The 18,162-nt window shown below is 41.4% G+C and overlaps 1 protein-coding gene across 2 annotated transcripts in view; it reads right to left on the bottom strand.

Moving 5' to 3' along the window:
- LOC134530946 (probable peptidoglycan muropeptide transporter SLC46) overlaps positions 1 to 18,162 on the bottom strand; it is an 87,378-nt gene that overhangs the window by 62,546 nt on the left and 6,670 nt on the right. Inside the window, exon 1 of one of the 2 annotated variants that reach the window (XM_063366281.1) lies at positions 578 to 790. The exons of the other annotated variant lie outside the window; for it this stretch is intronic. Coding sequence (XP_063222351.1) covers positions 578 to 637 — 60 coding nt within the window. The 5' untranslated portion in view covers positions 638 to 790. Of the gene's footprint in view, positions 1 to 577; positions 791 to 18,162 lie in introns of those variants that run through there. 2 annotated transcript variants of the gene reach the window in all.

Below are 18,162 nucleotides of genomic sequence, written 5' to 3'. Positions count from 1 at the left end.
AGGCGGGCTAATATGTTTACTCTTAGAGTAATATTGCAGCCTACGTCATTTCTCACGTATATAATCACACAGGGAACTGTGGCAACGCATGCGACTGACACACTGATGGAACATTGAGATCCGAGACACTATATGACAACCTACTAGGAGTCTTAAAGTTGTTCTTATTCTTTTAAAACACTATCCGCTTACGTCGGTGTCAACACCGCACGGTAGTTTTCCTAGACGAAAGGTAGGCCTAGTCTTATCTCAGTTAGATAACGTCCGCACGACTCGGTACAAACTTGCGACGACGAGTGGGACATACGCGTTACAACCGCAAGTAACGCATTGTTCGGCGAACAAAGCTGCTTAGAGTTTAAAGTGCCGGATTTAATGGCAACCACCGCCACGGGCCCCATAGAACCATGGGGTCTCGAGAGGCTTAGGGAACTCATCCCAACGTCATTGCCATCACCCATTACCCCCTTAAACCCATCCGGCTAACCTGTGGTTGACTCGGAGGAAACTCCATCCTAAGAGCATCCAAGTCTACCACACTTCCGGGAGACCTCGCGTGAGAACAAGCTGAACGTACCTGTGACTGTAACTTGAATGTTTCTTGGAGCGACGAGAGCTCGGCGCTGTGCTGGCCCATCGCGCCGGGCCACGCCACATAACCTCAAACAGCAAACATCGCCGCGCCCGGTGCAGGCACGTGGTCGGCAGGGCAGGCGGCCTGGCGCGCAAACAAGCGGCGCTGATAGGCTGATAGCGGCCTTGTGGGTCGGTCGGCACCGTCAAGGCTACACATTCTGCGTCACTCCAACGCTTCTTCTTCTTTTTCTCTCTTACGTCAGGTCAAACTTGTTCTCACTTCAGCTGTAATCGATTATCTCTCGACGCATCGGCCCAATTTTTGTTGCTTTACGTTCGGCGTTTTAAATACTTAACTTAGTTCATTCGTTGTTTAAGTCTTTATACCGAGAGAGTGCAGTTGATGGAGCAAATTTCTGTGCCTACGCACCAGCAAAGAAGGAGAAAAGGATCGAGTTTCGAGATTTTTATTTAATGCGTGAATTTACCCTGATAGTAGAACGAAAATTACAAGTATATTGCTAATAGAATTCATTAGAAAGCTTAAAAGTTATGCAATACGTGAATATCAAGTTTACAATCATAGCCAGTAATCAATGGCGCACACAGGAATATTTCTGTGAGAGGGAGGCAGGGGATTAAAAAAATTATATATATAGCGTGTGCTAATGATTAAAATGATACCTACCCTAAATTAAGACACAAATCTAAACCATTTATAAATTTTATATTTGAAGATAAATACTATTTATTTAAAAATATACAAAAATTATGTTAAATGCATGCATTGTGTTTAACACATGTTTAAGTTAGTTCATAAACATAAGTGATTTTCCCATAAGGAAAATGGATGCCATAAACGCTCCGGCCCTTTTGATACCGATGCATCTGTAATGTGAACGTTTTTAATTAAATATTATACCCCTGACGTAATTGACTCGAAATTTTATAAACCTGAAATCATCTTTATTTTTTATTATTGATTGGTTATAATTTAAATGTATTCATCAATTTGAAGAAAAAAAACCAACATTGTAAAATTTAAGTTCCAAGTTGATTCAAAAACGTTGTTTTAAGGAGTTTATTTTTCCAATTTTCCATCCCCTTTGTTCAATGGAGGCTTTTCCATAACCCCCCATCCCCTTCAAAATACTGGGGCCCCACAAATTATAGGGCCACCACTGAGTTGTCGATTCTGTCCGCTCTGCCTGCATAGCCTGATATGCTTGCATGTGGATCAGGCTTTAACTTTTTCAATGTTTTCATGAAGCTTTATTCATAAACACAGTGAACCTTAGCGTGATAGATCATTGAGCTGACATGGCGTCTAAAAAAAAATGATACCACTCGTTGAAGTGCGGGTCTCTATGGCTTCGATGTAGTTTTATTTACATTACAAGGTAGCACTCAATTAAAATATTATAATATTCTTAGTTTTAAACCCTTGTGTATCATTTTATATAAATTACAGCATTAATTAACTTCATTTTAATAATATTACTATACACCAGTTAAAGTAAATGTTTCTTAAGTTAGTTTAAATAACCTACTAGAATTCATAATCCACATTTATATATATATATATATATATATATATATATATATATATATATATATATGGTAGTAGCTAACCTAGGAGGACCCAATGAAATGCAACTACCTTGGGTTATTCATATGTGTAATTTTGAAGTGAGCTTTAGCTCACTTTAAATAAATCACAACATATGTTATGTGTTGTAACTGTCTACTAGTTATCAGATGTGAAGCGATTCTCATGTACTTGCATTTCATTACAATTTCTAAGTGGTCAAATATATGCCACAGATTAGGATTAGTACATCTAAATGCACGTAATAGCTTCAATGTTTATCTTAGGACATAACAAGTGTGTTATGATGAGTACAAGATTACCTCCGTGTGTTGAGCTACGAGAAGAGCCGATGCTAGAGGGCCAATTCCTTTACATATCTTTAATCAAGCGTGTGTGCACTTTTCACGCTTAAACTTATAAAAACTCCCTTAACGTTTGTCTTAAACAATTTTTGATGAGACGAACCATTACCGCAAAAAGTGTGAACGAGTCTTTCAGTACTTGCCAGAGATGTGTAACATCAGTAGGGAGAGCGTGCCGACTCTGGAACATAGGCGAGGGGGGAGCGGGGTAATCCGGGGATTATCCCATTTTTTATGGTTTTTTACGCATTTTTTATGGTTTTTTATGTGCAAATCCAGTTTTTTATGCGCTAATCCAGTGGCTAATCCGCTAATCCGCAAATCCGCAAATCTCAAATTCGCAAATCCGCAAATTCGTAAATTCGCAAATCTGCTAATCCGGAGATCCGCAAATCCGCAAATTCACAAATCCGCAAATCGCAAATTCGCAAATCCGCCATTTTGTATTTCTAGAAATTTCCACCAACTTCGAATCGTGACGTCATGATTCTGTGTCGTCTGCTGGAGGCCGCCATCTTGATTTCTTCTGGCCACCATCTTGTTTCGTCTGCTGGAGGCCGCCATCTTGATTTTTCCTGGTCGCCATCTTGTTTCGTCTGCTGGAGGCCGCCATCTTGATTTTTCCTGGTCGCCATCTTGTTTCGGCTGCTGGAGGCCGCCATCTTGTGTGACGTCATATAGTTCTGTTGGTCGCCACCAGGTAGCAGCAGGTATTATTTTATTTTAACTAAAATATTTTCAGTGCCGAGGCTGGGATTCGATCCATGGGACGTGAAAACGTCCAGGATGTCGTGGTTACGAGGCGGACGCCTTGACCACTAGACCACGAGACCAATTGGAATATGGTGGAATAAATAATCTATATATGCTACGTACTGACGGCAAGTTTATGATAAATGGGGGAGGGTGTTTTTGCCTTCCTTAATGCATACCTAAGGCGCCACATTTGAAATTAAAATTATTATAGAGCCGCCATCTTTAATTCCAGCACAGATTACCAGATGGCGCCAAATTCAAAAATTAGTTGCCAGAGGCGCCGCCATCTTGGTTCTCAAGTTGGCTGGTAGATGTCGCTAGTATCGCGCGGCAAATTCAAAAATGAGTTGCCAGAGGCGCCGCCATCTTGATTCTCAAGTTGGCTACCAGAGTGTGCCACCGTCGCCATCTTTATTTCATATTTCAGCTGCCAGGGCGCAGCACCATTCGATAGGTCGAATGCTAATCGATATATTTACTTTTATTTCATATTTCAGCTGCCAGGGCGCAGCACCATTCGATAGGTCGAATGCTAATCGATATATTAACTTTTATTTCATATTTCAGCTGCCAGGGCGCAGCACCATTCGATAGGTCGAATGCTAATCGATATATTTAGTAACAAGTGTTGCTACCAGAGGGCACGATATTTAAATTTAAAAAATATTACAACCTTTAAACAATTCTCCGCCATCTTGGATTCAACAGCCCCACCATCTTGGAAGCGCATGATACACCCAAGGACTCGTTCCAATACATGCACAGAGTGCACCGAAAAGATTGTTCCCTTACATGCACAGAGTGCACCATATTGAATGATCATGATATGTGTTCCTTTATATGCATCAGAAGCAGGCATAAGAAATATTTTCTTATAGGCATACTTTAGTGTTAGCTTTCCTGTAATGCATTTAATAATAGTGTAAGCTCATTATTATTATTTAGTGATAGTGAATTTATAACTATGATGTGTAGTCTCATTCTCTTCATCTCGACGTGGCGGAAGATTCTCTGGAGTGTAAGCTGAAAAAATAAAAACTTGTGTTTGAATTTATAGTGGTATGCTGCTTTCCACATCACCTTAGAGACTATGTCTCAGGAGGTACAGCATTAGATGCGTTAACTCCTTTTTTTTATACATGGCGAGTTTCCCCGAGAGGCCTATTTTCCATGTTTAACAAGGGCGCAAGTATTATGCTTCTTCGTCACTCTCTCCCAAGCCGCTGTCCACTCCATCATCTGGCTCCACTTGCTCTTGAGCCTCCATTACAGCTTCAAAGCATGCTATAATACCGTTGTAAAGGTATGTTAGAAACTCGTATTCCTCTGGAAATGCAGCGAACAAATTGATCGCGGAGACCTCTAGATGGTGTACTATCGCATCTATATTCATGCCGATGCAAGCATGAAGCGCATATTCAATGCAATCGCGCATTTCCTCAAAAGCAGCCATGTTCATTATGGAATTGTCAGAGACAGAATGAAGACTATAGTTGACCTGGTCTTGACGGAAAGATGACATGCAACCCCGATGTCGCGCTACACATTCCAATGAGGCGCCCAGCGCGGGCTGACGTCACAGCTTGTTGATCCCAAGCTGCAGAGTGCTGGGTCGTGTTCAGGAAGTAGTCCACACATTATAAATACATTGCAGGAATAGAATCTCAACAACAGCCCACACAAACGATTCCATAGAATATGCTTCGATTGAGAACAAGCAATAAGGTAAAATAAAATGTGTATATGTAATCTTAAACTCCCATATCCTTTCTCTTTACCCATGTCCTCACGGTATCGGGAAACCCCTTCCAAGACACCTGTAATATTTCACCACGCTTTCGATGAATTTTATTTACCAAGTATGTATCGGGGTATTTTGTAATTTGAATTTCTGAAGCATAAAAAACACCTTGTATTTCATTTCCATCCATATCACTCAAGTTATACACACGCGGAAAGCTGGACCTCATAGCTGTTACTTTAAACACTTCGTGAGACCAATTCGGTGTAAACCCCTTTTCAAAAACTTTCTTGTTTCGTGACACGCGTACATGATCCCCCACATGAGCCTTAGGTTTTCTAGGGTCAATTGTCTTTACATATTTGTAAACACTTTGTAGCAAAGAGTCATCCTTCACTTGATTCGGAGCCATGCCAATGGTGCGGTGGAATCTGTTATTGTAGACACGTAGAACTTGTGGTAAAATTTTAAGCCACTTATAATTTCCTTGAGCTGAAAACTCGCGAAAAAAGCAGCGATTTTAGAGATCTATTAAACCGCTCTACCACACTTGCTTTAATCTCACTGTGAGTGGAATAATGATTAATATTTTTTCTTTTCATAAGAGCTCTGAAAGTTGAGTTATAAAATTCTGTTCCCGCATCACTTTGAATACTTTTAAAACTTCCTGCTTCTTTCAAAATACTTCTCATGGCAGCAGTAACCATCACACCTGTCTTTTGTTTAACTGGAACTGCATAAGCACGTTTGCTGTACACATCTATGGCAGTCAGGATGTACTTGTAACCACTGTTCACTTTACTGTATGGTATCATTTCTACCAAATCAATCTGTAGTAAATCATGGAGTCCATATGTTAAAACCTTTCTGCGAGGAAATATAATACGTTTGCCTCGGTGAAGCTCGTATGCAATCCCACGCTGTGCGTCGCTCATTTTGCAATGTATCCTGATTCTTGTAACTCTTCAAGTATCGAAAGGATTTCGTTATTGTGTCCGGTGTGGCCAGAAGCCTGCGAGGCCATTAACAACCTGAGTCGATCTACTATCTCATTCGGATCATTCCAATAAATGAACTCTCGTTTACGACCTAAATCCAATGTTTTATGTAACAATCCACTTCCTCGTTGCTGCGAACCAATATGTGGAAACAGTTGCTTAATGATATCAAATTTCGCATGTGACGTGCTTTTATAGAGATTTGTTGCAGGATCATTCTTTTTAAAATAAGCATTTGTAAGCTCTAGTAGATTACCATATTGTTTAAGGGCCGATTCCGAGTACGTATGCGGCTCTCTGCGAAATAAAAGTTCAAATAAACCAGGAGCAGGTTGTATTAGTTCATCTTTAACGCGAATCATATTGTTATCGTGAAAAAATACTTCCGTGTCCCCTAAAAACCAGCGGTTATGTCGTTTAGATACACCATAGGTTCCATCACCAGAGCGAAGGTTGTAGCTCTGCAAATAAGACTGCACTCCACCTAAAGAATCATCATATGGAACACCGTGATGTTTTAAAGGAATAGCGTTCGAGTCATCACTGTCGCTTGATTCTAAATATTGTTTCACAGTAGCTTCTTCCGCAGAATCCTGCTTCACAGTATCGATAGACTGTGCGAGCGATGTAGTAGGTCCAAGTTTATCCAAACGCGAATTAACAGACTTGAATATTTCTTCATTAATTGCATCCCTCTCCAAACGAGCTCGTTTGGCAAGTAGATACTTTGCACGAACATTTTCTATGACGCGCTCCAACTTACTAGCCTCAAGAGACATGACTGCAGAGTTAGCGATAGCATATCACCCTTTTATATACAACTAGCATCAATACATGAGTGATCTAGGCATGTCTAGAGCTTGATGGTTTTGGAGGTGCTGGTTTTGGAGGTGCTGGTTTTGGAGGTGTTGGTTTTGGAGGTGCTGGTTTTGAAGATGCTGTTTTTGCAGGTGCTGGTTTTGGAGGTGAAGGTTTCTTAGACAACACACCGCGAGAATATTCATCAGGAGTAATCGTCAAAACACCAACAGTGCGATTCATTTGTGAAAGCTGTTGTACAATTCCAGCATTAATTTTCAATACCATCTCAACCATGTTAGCATTTAGTGCATCATTTAGTTCCTCTATAAATGTTTGTGCGAATAAATCTAACCTGCTCTCCAACGAGGTGCACATATCACCCAACTTTGTCGACACAGCTGAAAGACTTTCATTTAATTGAGCAATTAAATGCTGTTCGGATTTGGACATAAACTTCGACAATGGATTTTACTTAATCGCATATGATATGTATTCAAATTTTCAAGAGTCTTACTATGGAAAGCAGAATGCACCTTTGCTTGACCCTCATCAGTTTAAGGAACTGGCTACGTTATTCATGTTTGATGTAAGCCGTCAAGCTGAGAAAATACCTTCGAATATCATAGATTGCAAGTTGGAGATCACAAGCTCAGACAACCTACCGATCTTAACACAAGCATTTGCAATAATATTGCACGACAGACTTGTCTCCTATAATCCACGAGACAAAGCTGTTAAAATACTGGGTTAAGCATAGTAGAGGCTCAGTCGTGTCTCAGCCACCATGAAGTATGTTAATCTGCAAGGATTTTTCTCTCAGTATGGCTTTATTACCAAGGAACTTAGCATTGCTGACTCTGAGGGGAACATAATTACGCGAACATTCAAACCGCCGTTTGAGTGGAGAGACATTAGTCGTAAATACCGGAGAAGTAATGCGTGGCTCACTAAAAATTTTCATAGTTTAAAATGGGAACACGGATTGTTTCCCTACAACAGTCTTTCCACCATCTTGACAACTCACTTGAGTGGAACTGTAATAGTTGCTGGAAGCGAACAGAAAAGATGGTTGGGTAAACACTGTCTCAAACACATGCACATAGTGGATGCACAAGAGGAATATGGCTGCCCGGCTTTCAAAAAATTAGACATAATGTATGCTCAAAATCGTGACAGCATAAGACCTGTATCGTCTCGCCGTAACGTCGCATTGCTTAGGGCTTGGATGCTAGAACACAGCGATCCTGGAATGTTGGATGACGCGCTCGAAATGGAATCAACAACAAGCGAAGCAACGGTAAACATGTCTGGACTGGAGGTGCTATAAATTGAGGTCATCGTCCCGGGGTACGACAGTCAGCGTACAGTTCGCGGTCGTGCGGGCGTAGACTCACTATATATTCAAGAAAAATGACGTTCGATCCATCGGCACGCTACGCAGACGTGTCACCCGGCTTTCGTCGTGTGGCATACCTTACCGGAGATGGAGAGTTCCACCTCATAGTCTGCAACTTCAATCATCACTGGAGCACCGATTGCGATCTGGAGGCTCCGGACTTTATTGAGACGCCCTGCAATCAGGTAGATTGTGTTGTGCACTACTTGAGACCCGACAGTAAATTTCCTACTACCTTAGAAGAACTTAAGGCAGCAGCCGCTACTGAAACTATAACCTCAGAACCAGATTATTCTGCAGTAAGGTGTGATTTGAGACGCAGCACGAACCCAGAGACAGTTGTGCATTGGGAGGAGCAGTGTGATGGTTATGTTCACAACACAACTTATGAAAACAGTGTTTGCTACGAGACCTGTAGTTTCCTTCAGTGTAAACTTTATCGATTCACCCCATTCGCTTAAGTTTGAGAGCTAAGACAATACCTATGTCAGTCATGTTATCACCGCGATTCCATGATATAACTCAAAGCCAAGAAGATGCCGTAATAGATGAATTGTGGGCACCGAGCATCTTAACATGGGATGAAGCGACAAGATATTTTAATTATCCTCCTGATCCACGATCTAAAGAAATGAAGCCTTCGACTTTGTTTGACAATACCGAAAATAGATATCTTTACAAACATGCAAGCCTGAACTGTGTTGAATTTCATGTAGAGTTCTATGAATTTGATATTGGATTGAGTAGTCTTCGATACGTTTATTTCGAACTTTGTCGCGAAAATACTCATTTCCGACTGAGGTGGCACGCTGATAGACCATACAAGTCCGTGACTCTCTTGACTGTTTTCGACTGTCAGCATAAAGACTGTGTAATAAATCTTAGTCATCCAATGGCAAAGTTTCCCTGTACTATTGATGAGCTCAAGACATCCCGTGACAGAGACTATGAAAGTACTTTCTCCGAATGGTGTACCGGAATTAAACACTATCGCCATAATCCCGCTACATGCATGTGGAACCCACCTCACGACACGCCTTGCAGTAATCATTTGTGTTCCTTGTCGAGAGGTCGTTTATTACGAGAAAACAAATTCTCGGTGTCGACGCATCTAAGCAAGCAACTATGGGGATATAGATAATGGACTGTTCTACGAGATGCTCTACTCTATGGAATTTCGTAATCAATTTATTCATTCGGATGGGCAATATATTTTTAAATAGGATCGCCGCTTCCTGGGTCGACAGTCGAGCTGAAACTGTGTCGGTGTGAGGATCTGTGCCAAGCAAGATGTCTAACTTTCATTCAAGCAAGAAATACGTGAGTGTAAATCCTGGTCTAGGCAGTGTTGATTACAGCGAGTGGAGTCAAGACAATTTAAAACACATATCGGAAAGCTGTGACGGCATGTTTCACTCGAAACAAATACTCGACCCAGGACCTCAAGACATACCATTTGAATTAATTAACTGCTCGGGTTATGGACAATGTATTGTTAACATGCTTCGACACGATACAGTGCTGCCTGCCACGAGTGAAGACGTCTACGCACACGCATTCAACCAGACAGCTACCCAATCGGTTCAGGTTATCCCTGAATGCATTCAAATCAGCCCTGATTCGCCAACATCCATCATACCTGTAGCTGAGCCAATCACCGAGGCGACACCGAAGTCCACCAGACGACAGCGAAAGCCTGCTGCCTCTCGCAAGAGTCGAACCAGAGATCTCAGTCATTTAGGACCGGTGAGTCAAGATGTCGGAGTTCAAACAGAGTCTAGTGCTTCCATACAAAGAACTGACGAGATGGCCCGGGTAGCAGTGCGCTCATTACTTCTAGAATTATTAAGCAAAGTATAATTGAATTTTTGTCACTTTGTGTATGTAAATGTTTCAGCTGAATACGTAAATATAATATTCTTTGTGTGTAAGGAAATGTTCAAGTTAGCATTCAAATCTTTTTTTTATCGTCACTTTAATACTCTTTGTATGTAAATGTTCAGGTTTGTATGCAAACATTATGTGTGATTTTCTTGTAATATTTCAGTTTTGCATAAAGTTTTAAAATAAATTGTTAAAAGCATAATGCATATTTTACTACCGAAACTGTTTGCAACTTAAGTAAAGAACGTGTAGGTTACTGTATTTTTTATTAATACTCTTTTCAATTATATAATTTTCTGGTTTAGTATAATTTAAAAAAAAATGTATTCAAATTATCCATCAGTCTCTGCGCCCGCACGTTCACGAAATGTATGTTGACTACAATAAAACTAATGTGTAACCTCTGATTTATTGTTATGATTTAAGTATTCCTCTGATATAAAATAAAAGCTAGCATTGAAACGTCCTGCCTTCCTGGGCCGACCAGCGGGTTGACGTGCGAGAGCCCGTGGATGAAGCTCTCTATTTTCAGAGAAAGGAATTTGTTTTTCCAGACAACTGTCGTCGCACCTAAGAGGTGTCTATATGCTGTCACAGACTTGGTTCACAGTTTCTGCAATCGTTGTAATGCATTACAACGATTGCAGAAAAATGTTTTCAGTAAGCTATAATAAAAAAAACATTAATTAAATTTTAATTCTGAAAAAAGTGAATGGTAGAAAATCTACTTTCTAAAACAAAAAACATATAGTTTAACTAGTTTTCCATGATCACCATATTATTAAATGATTTTACCAAATATAATCTACTCAACTTTCTTAAATTAATAATTTTCAGTTTATAACTGTCATCTAAAGCCGACACACAGAGTAGGCGATTCCGCGAGAATTCAGGTCATCGCCCGACGCAGATTTATATATATATACACCTGCCACAGAGGTCGGAAACCTCATTTGATCGCAGCCAGCCCTCGTCAGCCCTCGATACCTCCTCCGCAGAGAGACGTTCTTCTCCAGATAAGGTATGTGTTCTGTCAGTTCTGACTGACAACACGAGATGGAGTACATTCGTTTCGTTAAAACACGTTCGCGCACTGTGTTTACAGTTCTTATTTAACAATATGTCCACTATTTTAAATAAATAAACACGTTAAAACGGTCGAATTAAGCAATAACTAAATCCATGTATTTATATTACTTAAATTGTGTATTATCACGGAAAAATTACTAAACTCTATTTTTTTTGTTGCGATTATATTACTTTGAATATTATTTCTGTTTTCGCTTATTTATTAATGATTGAGAATCAACTTGTTTTCATAATTATTTTTACAACGGGATGCGTGTATTTAATATTTCTTTAATACATCTTTCATTCTGTTACTGAACGCTATGCGCGATTTATAAAAACAACAACCATTCAGAGCTCGTTCTTTGCTTGCAAACAGTTAAACAAATTTTGTCAAACTTTAAACAATATTAAGCGTGATATGAAGTTGATATACATTTGTTTTCAATACAGTATGTTCCATGTAAATAATAATTCTCTACATTCTCAGAATATAACGACATATAATTAATTTCTTGCACATTGTTTACATGTCTTAAACATTTTATATTTCTACATTATTTACAACTTGAAATACTTCACAAATAAATATTACAAGAAGTTTTCTCATGACATACAATTATTTCATATTTACACTTATTTTTTCAATACAAATTTTTACACATATTATGGAAAATAATAAGTGCTGATACAGCTGTTGGTTTCAGTATATTAGAGCAAGCATCTTTTATTTATTTTTCAGGTTCTAACTTGTTGAGCGTATCCTTCTTTATTTTTTTTAAATTCCTTTTATAATAATGTCTTCTCCATACTCTAATAAGCGTGCTAGATTTGAGGAAAGCGAGCCTTCGATGTCTGAGCTCGATGAATCATCTATTGATTCATTGATTTCATCTTCATCATCATTTGAGTCAGTGATTTTATCGTCGGCTGATGATTCATCCAACCTAGAGATCGAAGACACGCCACCTCCCTCTTTGCCTAGCCTGAAGCCCGTCGCTTTAGATTCCGCATTCCAGGGTCGACTTGTTGATTCCAGAATCGCGAATGATATTCCCCAGCCCGACCCCAACATTAATAGATTTCTCTCCAGGTGCAGGGAACCCTTTCTGAACGTAGTGGGTGGCGTTCTCCGCCCATTCAAAATTTATCTTACATTGGCCGCGGTATTTATTAAGGAGGATCCTGTGCAGGGGCCCATCAGTGAAAGCTTCCACTTCGCCTCCAAAAGTATCCCTGTTTTGTTAAGTGAGGACCTAGCAGAAATTTTCAGTTTCACATTAGTTTCTGTGCTTATGGAGCATGTAAGTGAGTTTGCTTTGCGCGGGTCTGGATGGATGTTGAGTCATGTAAAACATCTCGACATGCATGTCTCTGCATACCGACCATTCACGGTGGGGGCCGCGCATACAAAGTTGCCTGCATTTTTGTCTAACCGCAAAGCTTGTGTAAACATCGAGACTGACCGTGAGATGTGCTTTCTGTATGCCGTTATGGCAGGTGTGACGCCGGCGGCTGGGATGGTTACTCGTACTGGATCGTATCCTAATCCTCTCGAGGTTTTTGATACGACCGGTATGACGTTCCCCATGACACTGCATCAGGTTAAGATCTTTGAGAGTCTCAATAATATTTCCGTGAACATTTATTCTTGCGTGAGTGATCAGGGAACGATTATTGACGAGGATTTTAACAAACCCACTGATGCAAGTATCCAGCCGATTTGCATTACCTCTATGCGATGTGATCGCCATGTGAATATTTTGGCTATTCGTGCGTCTGGTGCTCCCGCTCATCTCCATTTCGTGACTATTAAGAATTTGTCCCGCTTGCTTTCTTCTCAACTCTCGCGTGATCAACATACAAAGTGGGTTTGCGACCGCTGTCTTCAGTATTTCCATACTGCGGACAAGTTGAACTCCCACACTGATTTGTGCAGCCAACACACGGCCGTTCGGTCAGTATTCCCGACTGAGGAGACCAAATGGCTCGAGTTCACAAATGTATCCAAGAAGGAACGTATGGGCTTTGTCGCTTATTGCGATACAGAGACCTACTTGAAACCGATGTCCACCTGTTTACCGGAGACCGATGCCTCCAGCACCACGACGGTGAACGAGCACGTGCCTTATGCATGTAGCATTTTATTAGTTTGTTCGTACGATGCTTCGCTTACCAGATATGCGCACTTTGAAGGGGAGAATTGTGTTGCCGACATGGTCTCTACCTTGATTGATATGACTAAGTGGGTGTGCGCGATTTATGCTAAGACCGTTCCCATGAAAGCCCAGACTCCTGCTGTTGCTGCGCGGTTGGCGAGTCAGACACATTGCCATATATGTAATAAGACACTAGGTGACAAGTCAGTGTTGGACCATGACCACCTGACCGGTGAGATTCGTGGCTATGCGCATTCTAAGTGTAATATTGCATTTAGACTGCAGAAGAACCAACTGGTGGCTATTTTCCACAATCTTCAGAATTATGATGCCCACTTTTTGATGAGACCATTAGTCTCACATCATATTGCACAACCTGACGGTTCCTCCATTTTGGAGAACCCCGGGGAGGTCAGGGTTATAGGCACGTCTCTTGAAAGTTACAAGAGCATAACAAAGTACATACCGATTACCGGTAATGATGCGAGAGGAGGTACTCGAACAGTGCGTTTAAGATTCATTGACTCCCTTAACTTCCTAACTTCATCTCTGGATACTCTGGCAGGTAATCTCTCGCCTGCTCAGCTGAGCCTCACTCGTGTCCAGTTTCCAGAAGACGCACAGTTTTATCTAGCTCGTAGGAAAGGGGTGTTCCCATACGATTTCGTCACTAGTATGGCAGAACTGCAGACGACCTCACTACCCCCTAGGAAAGCATTTCATAATGCTCTTAGTGGGACTGACGTGAGTGACGGGGACTATGCTCACGCTAGATCTGCGTGGAATGTTTTCCGCTGTAAGACTTTGAACGATTACGCGTTGCAGTATTTGAAGGTGGATACGTGTTTGTTGGCTGACGTGTTCGAGAATTTCCGTTCAGTTTGTTGCCAGTCCTATGGCTTAGATCCGGCGCACTACATTACGGCCCCATCACTTGCGTGGGACGGTTTGTTGAGCAAGTCTGAGGTGTGTCTGGAATTAGTCACCGATCCAGATATCTATCTTTTCTTGGAGAATGCTGTTCGGGGTGGGATCACCAACGTTAGTCGGCGCTATGCGAAGGCTAACAATGTTTACATGAGCGATTATGACTCCAGCCTGCCATCTTCCTACATCTGTTATTTCGATGTAAATTCTCTCTATGGTCATACGATGCTTGGTAAGCTTCCGGTGGGCAACTTCCAGTGGGTGCAGGAACTCGAATATGCAAACTGGAACTTTAGCACCATGGACACCGATGGTGACTGCTCATGTTTTATAGAGGTGGATCTATGACGTGTTCGAGAATTTCTGTTCAGTTTGTTGCCAGTCCTATGGCTTAGATCCGGCGCACTACATTACGGCCCCATCACTTGCGTGGGACGGTTTGTTGAGCAAGTCTGAGGTGTGTCTGGAATTAGTCACCGATCCAGATATCTATCTTTTCTTGGAGAATGCTGTTCGGGGTGGGATCACCAACGTTAGTCGGCGCTATGCGAAGGCTAACAATGTTTACATGAGCGATTATGACTCCAGCCTGCCATCTTCCTACATCTGTTATTTCGATGTAAATTCTCTCTATGGTCATACGATGCTTGGTAAGCTTCCGGTGGGCAACTTCCAGTGGGTGCAGGAACTCGAATATGCAAACTGGAACTTTAGCACCATGGACACCGATGGTGACTGCTCATGTTTTATAGAGGTGGATCTATCCTTTCCGCGTGAATGTCATGACCGGCTATCAGACCTGCCGCTTGCACCCGTGAATGGCGTACCGGTGAACGGCAATATGTCAAAGCTCTTATTGACACTTGAACCGCGAAAGAACTATGTTTTACATGCAAAAACACTGCAGCACTACCTTACGTACGGGGCCGTTCTTGACAATGTTCATCGTGTTTTGCGCTTTGAACAAAAATCCTGGATGGTGTCGTACGTATGGTATAATCTGAATTGCCGTGCTCAGGCAGCGAACCCCTTTGAGAAATCCTTCTATAAATTAATGAATAATTCCGTTTTTGGCAAATCTTTGCAGTCGCCGCGTAGGGAGCGTGACATACGTGTGGTTTCGCGGTACGATACCATATATGGTGCGGCAGAGTTGATAGGTCGTCCGTCATTTAAGGCAAGGCGGATCGTCGATGAGAATCTGGTCCTCATTGAGTTAGCCAAAGGTTCGGTAACCTTCAACAAACCCCTTTACACTGGTGTGGCCATCTTAGATTTATCCAAATTGCATCTCTATGATTTCCACTATAACTATATGCAGGTTAAGTTTCCCTTTCCATCTCTGCACCTGCTTTACTCAGATACCGATTCTCTTCTGTACCACATCGAGTGTCGCGATGTGTATTCTTCGATTCTCCCCGATTTGGCTTCTCGATTCGACACTTCGAATTATGCTCCAGATAATGCTCAAAGGTTTCCATCAGTCAACCACGGCATGACTGGTGTCATGAAGGATGAAGCCGCTGGACGCATCATTACTGAGTATGTTGGTCTTCGCCCCAAACTTTATGCATACAAGATGGACGATGGTGCTTTTACGCTTAAAGCCAAGGGTGTGAAGGCCAGTGTACTCAGCTCGCTACTTTTTGAGCAATATCTGGATTGCTTGCAAACAAATTCACGGGTTTGGGGGACTCAATATCATTTTCGTTCACGAAATCATATTGTTTGTACTGAACGCGTGACTAAGGTGGCGTTGTCATCAGGTGACGACAAGCGGAGCATTTCCGATGATGGAATTAGCACGCTTCCATGGGGACATTACCGTCTAGATCCCTGAACCTGAGTTCCCCACATAATAAGAGATTCTAACTTTTTTTTTTTTTTTATAATTTTCCAGTTTATTTTTTTTTGTACTATCCTCATACCTTGGTACGCTCAATAAGCATTGCTGCTCCGAGTCGAGTTGTAGGAAAACAACAGCACTCCAAACTCCTCCTCCGCTCGGAGTGGTCAACTGGGTAGATGGCAACCAACTTCGATTCATTGCCTCCCCCTTCAGCCATAAAACATTAAGAATGTTGGACAGAACTCATGCACTACTGTACTGCGCATGTGGAGATAAAACCATCGGTATGTTTAACATGTAGAGATTGCACTCATCTTATTTACACGGTTCAGATAGTGAATCTGATAGTTTTCTTTAAATGCTAGTCTGTTTAATAATTTAAAGTAAATTTGAGTCTATCCTGATTTTAAATGCTAATGTGGTTAAACTTTGTTGCATGTCATCTTTCCGTCAAGACCAGGTCAACTATAGTCTTCATTCTGTCTCTGACAATTCCATAATGAACATGGCTGCTTTTGAGGAAATGCGCAATTGCATTGAATATGCGCTTCATGCTTGCATCGGCATGAATATAGATGCGATAGTACACCATCTAGAGGTCTCCGCGATCAATTTGTTCGCTGCATTTCCAGAGGAATACGAGTTTCTAACATACCTTTACAACGGTATTATAGCATGCTTTGAAGCTGTAATGGAGGCTCAAGAGCAAGTGGAGCCAGATGATGGAGTGGACAGCGGCTTGGGAGAGAGTGACGGTGAAGCATAATGCCTGCGCCCTTGTTAAACATGGAAAATAGGCCTCTCGGGGAAACTCGCCATGTATAAAAAAAAGGAGTTAACGCATCTAATGCTGTACCTCCTGAGACATAGTCTCTAAGGTGATGTGGAAAGCAGCATACCACTATAAATTCAAACACAAGTTTTTATTTATTTATTTTTTTTTTCAGCTTACACTCCAGAGAATCTTCCGCCACGTCGAGATGAAGAGAATGAGACTACACATCATAGTTATAAATTCACTATCACTAAATAATAATAATGAGCTTACACTATTATTAAATGCATTACAGGAAAGCTAACACTAAAGTATGCCTATAAGAAAAAATTTCTTATGCCTGCTTCTGATGCATATAAAGGAACACATATCATGATCATTCAATATGGTGCACTCTGTGCATGTAAGGGAACAATCTTTTCGGTGCACTCTGTGCATGTATTGGAACGAGTCCTTGGGTGTATCATGTGCTTCCAAGATGGTGGGGCTGTTGAATCCAAGATGGCGGAGAATTGTTTAAAGGTTGTAATATTTTTTAAATTTAAATATCGCGCCCTCTGGTAGCAACACTTGTTACTAAATATATCGATTAGCATTCGACCTATCGAATGGTGCTTCGCCCTGGCAGCTGAAATATGAAATAAAAGTAAATATATCGATTAGCATTCGACCTATCGAATGGTGCTGCGCCCTGGCAGCTGAAATATGAAATAAAAGTAAATATATCGATTAGCATTCGATCTATCGAATGGTGCTGTGCCCTGGCAGCTGAAATATGAATTAAGATGGCGACGGTGGCACACTCTGGTAGCCAACTTGAGAATCAAGATGGCGGCGCCTTTGGCAACTCATTTTTGAATTTGCCGCGCGATACTAGCGACATCTACCAGCCAACTTGAGAACCAAGATGGCGGCGCCTCTGACAACTAAATTTTGAATTTGGCGCGCGATACTAGCGACATCTACCAGCCAACTTGAGAACCAAGATGGCGGCGCCTCTGGCAACTAATTTTTGAATTTGGCGCCATCTGGTAGTCTGTGCTGGAATTAAAGATGGCGCCTCTGGCAACTAATTTTTGAATTTGCCGCGCGATACTAGCGACATCTACCAGCCAACTTGAGAACCAAGATGGCGGCGCCTCTGGCAACTAATTTTTGAATTTGGCGCCATCTGGTAGTCTGTGCTGGAATTAAAGATGGCGGCTGTATAATAATTTTAATTTCAAATGTGGCGCCTTAGGTATGCATTAAGGAAGGCAAAAACACCCTCCCCCATTTA

The sequence above is a fragment of the Bacillus rossius genome, chromosome 3, assembly GCF_032445375.1.
Source record: "Bacillus rossius redtenbacheri isolate Brsri chromosome 3, Brsri_v3, whole genome shotgun sequence".
In the NCBI taxonomy this organism is placed as follows: domain Eukaryota; kingdom Metazoa; phylum Arthropoda; class Insecta; order Phasmatodea; family Bacillidae; genus Bacillus; species Bacillus rossius.
The sequence above is the reverse complement of the archived record's forward strand: the minus strand, read 5'-3'. Positions and strand labels throughout refer to the sequence as shown.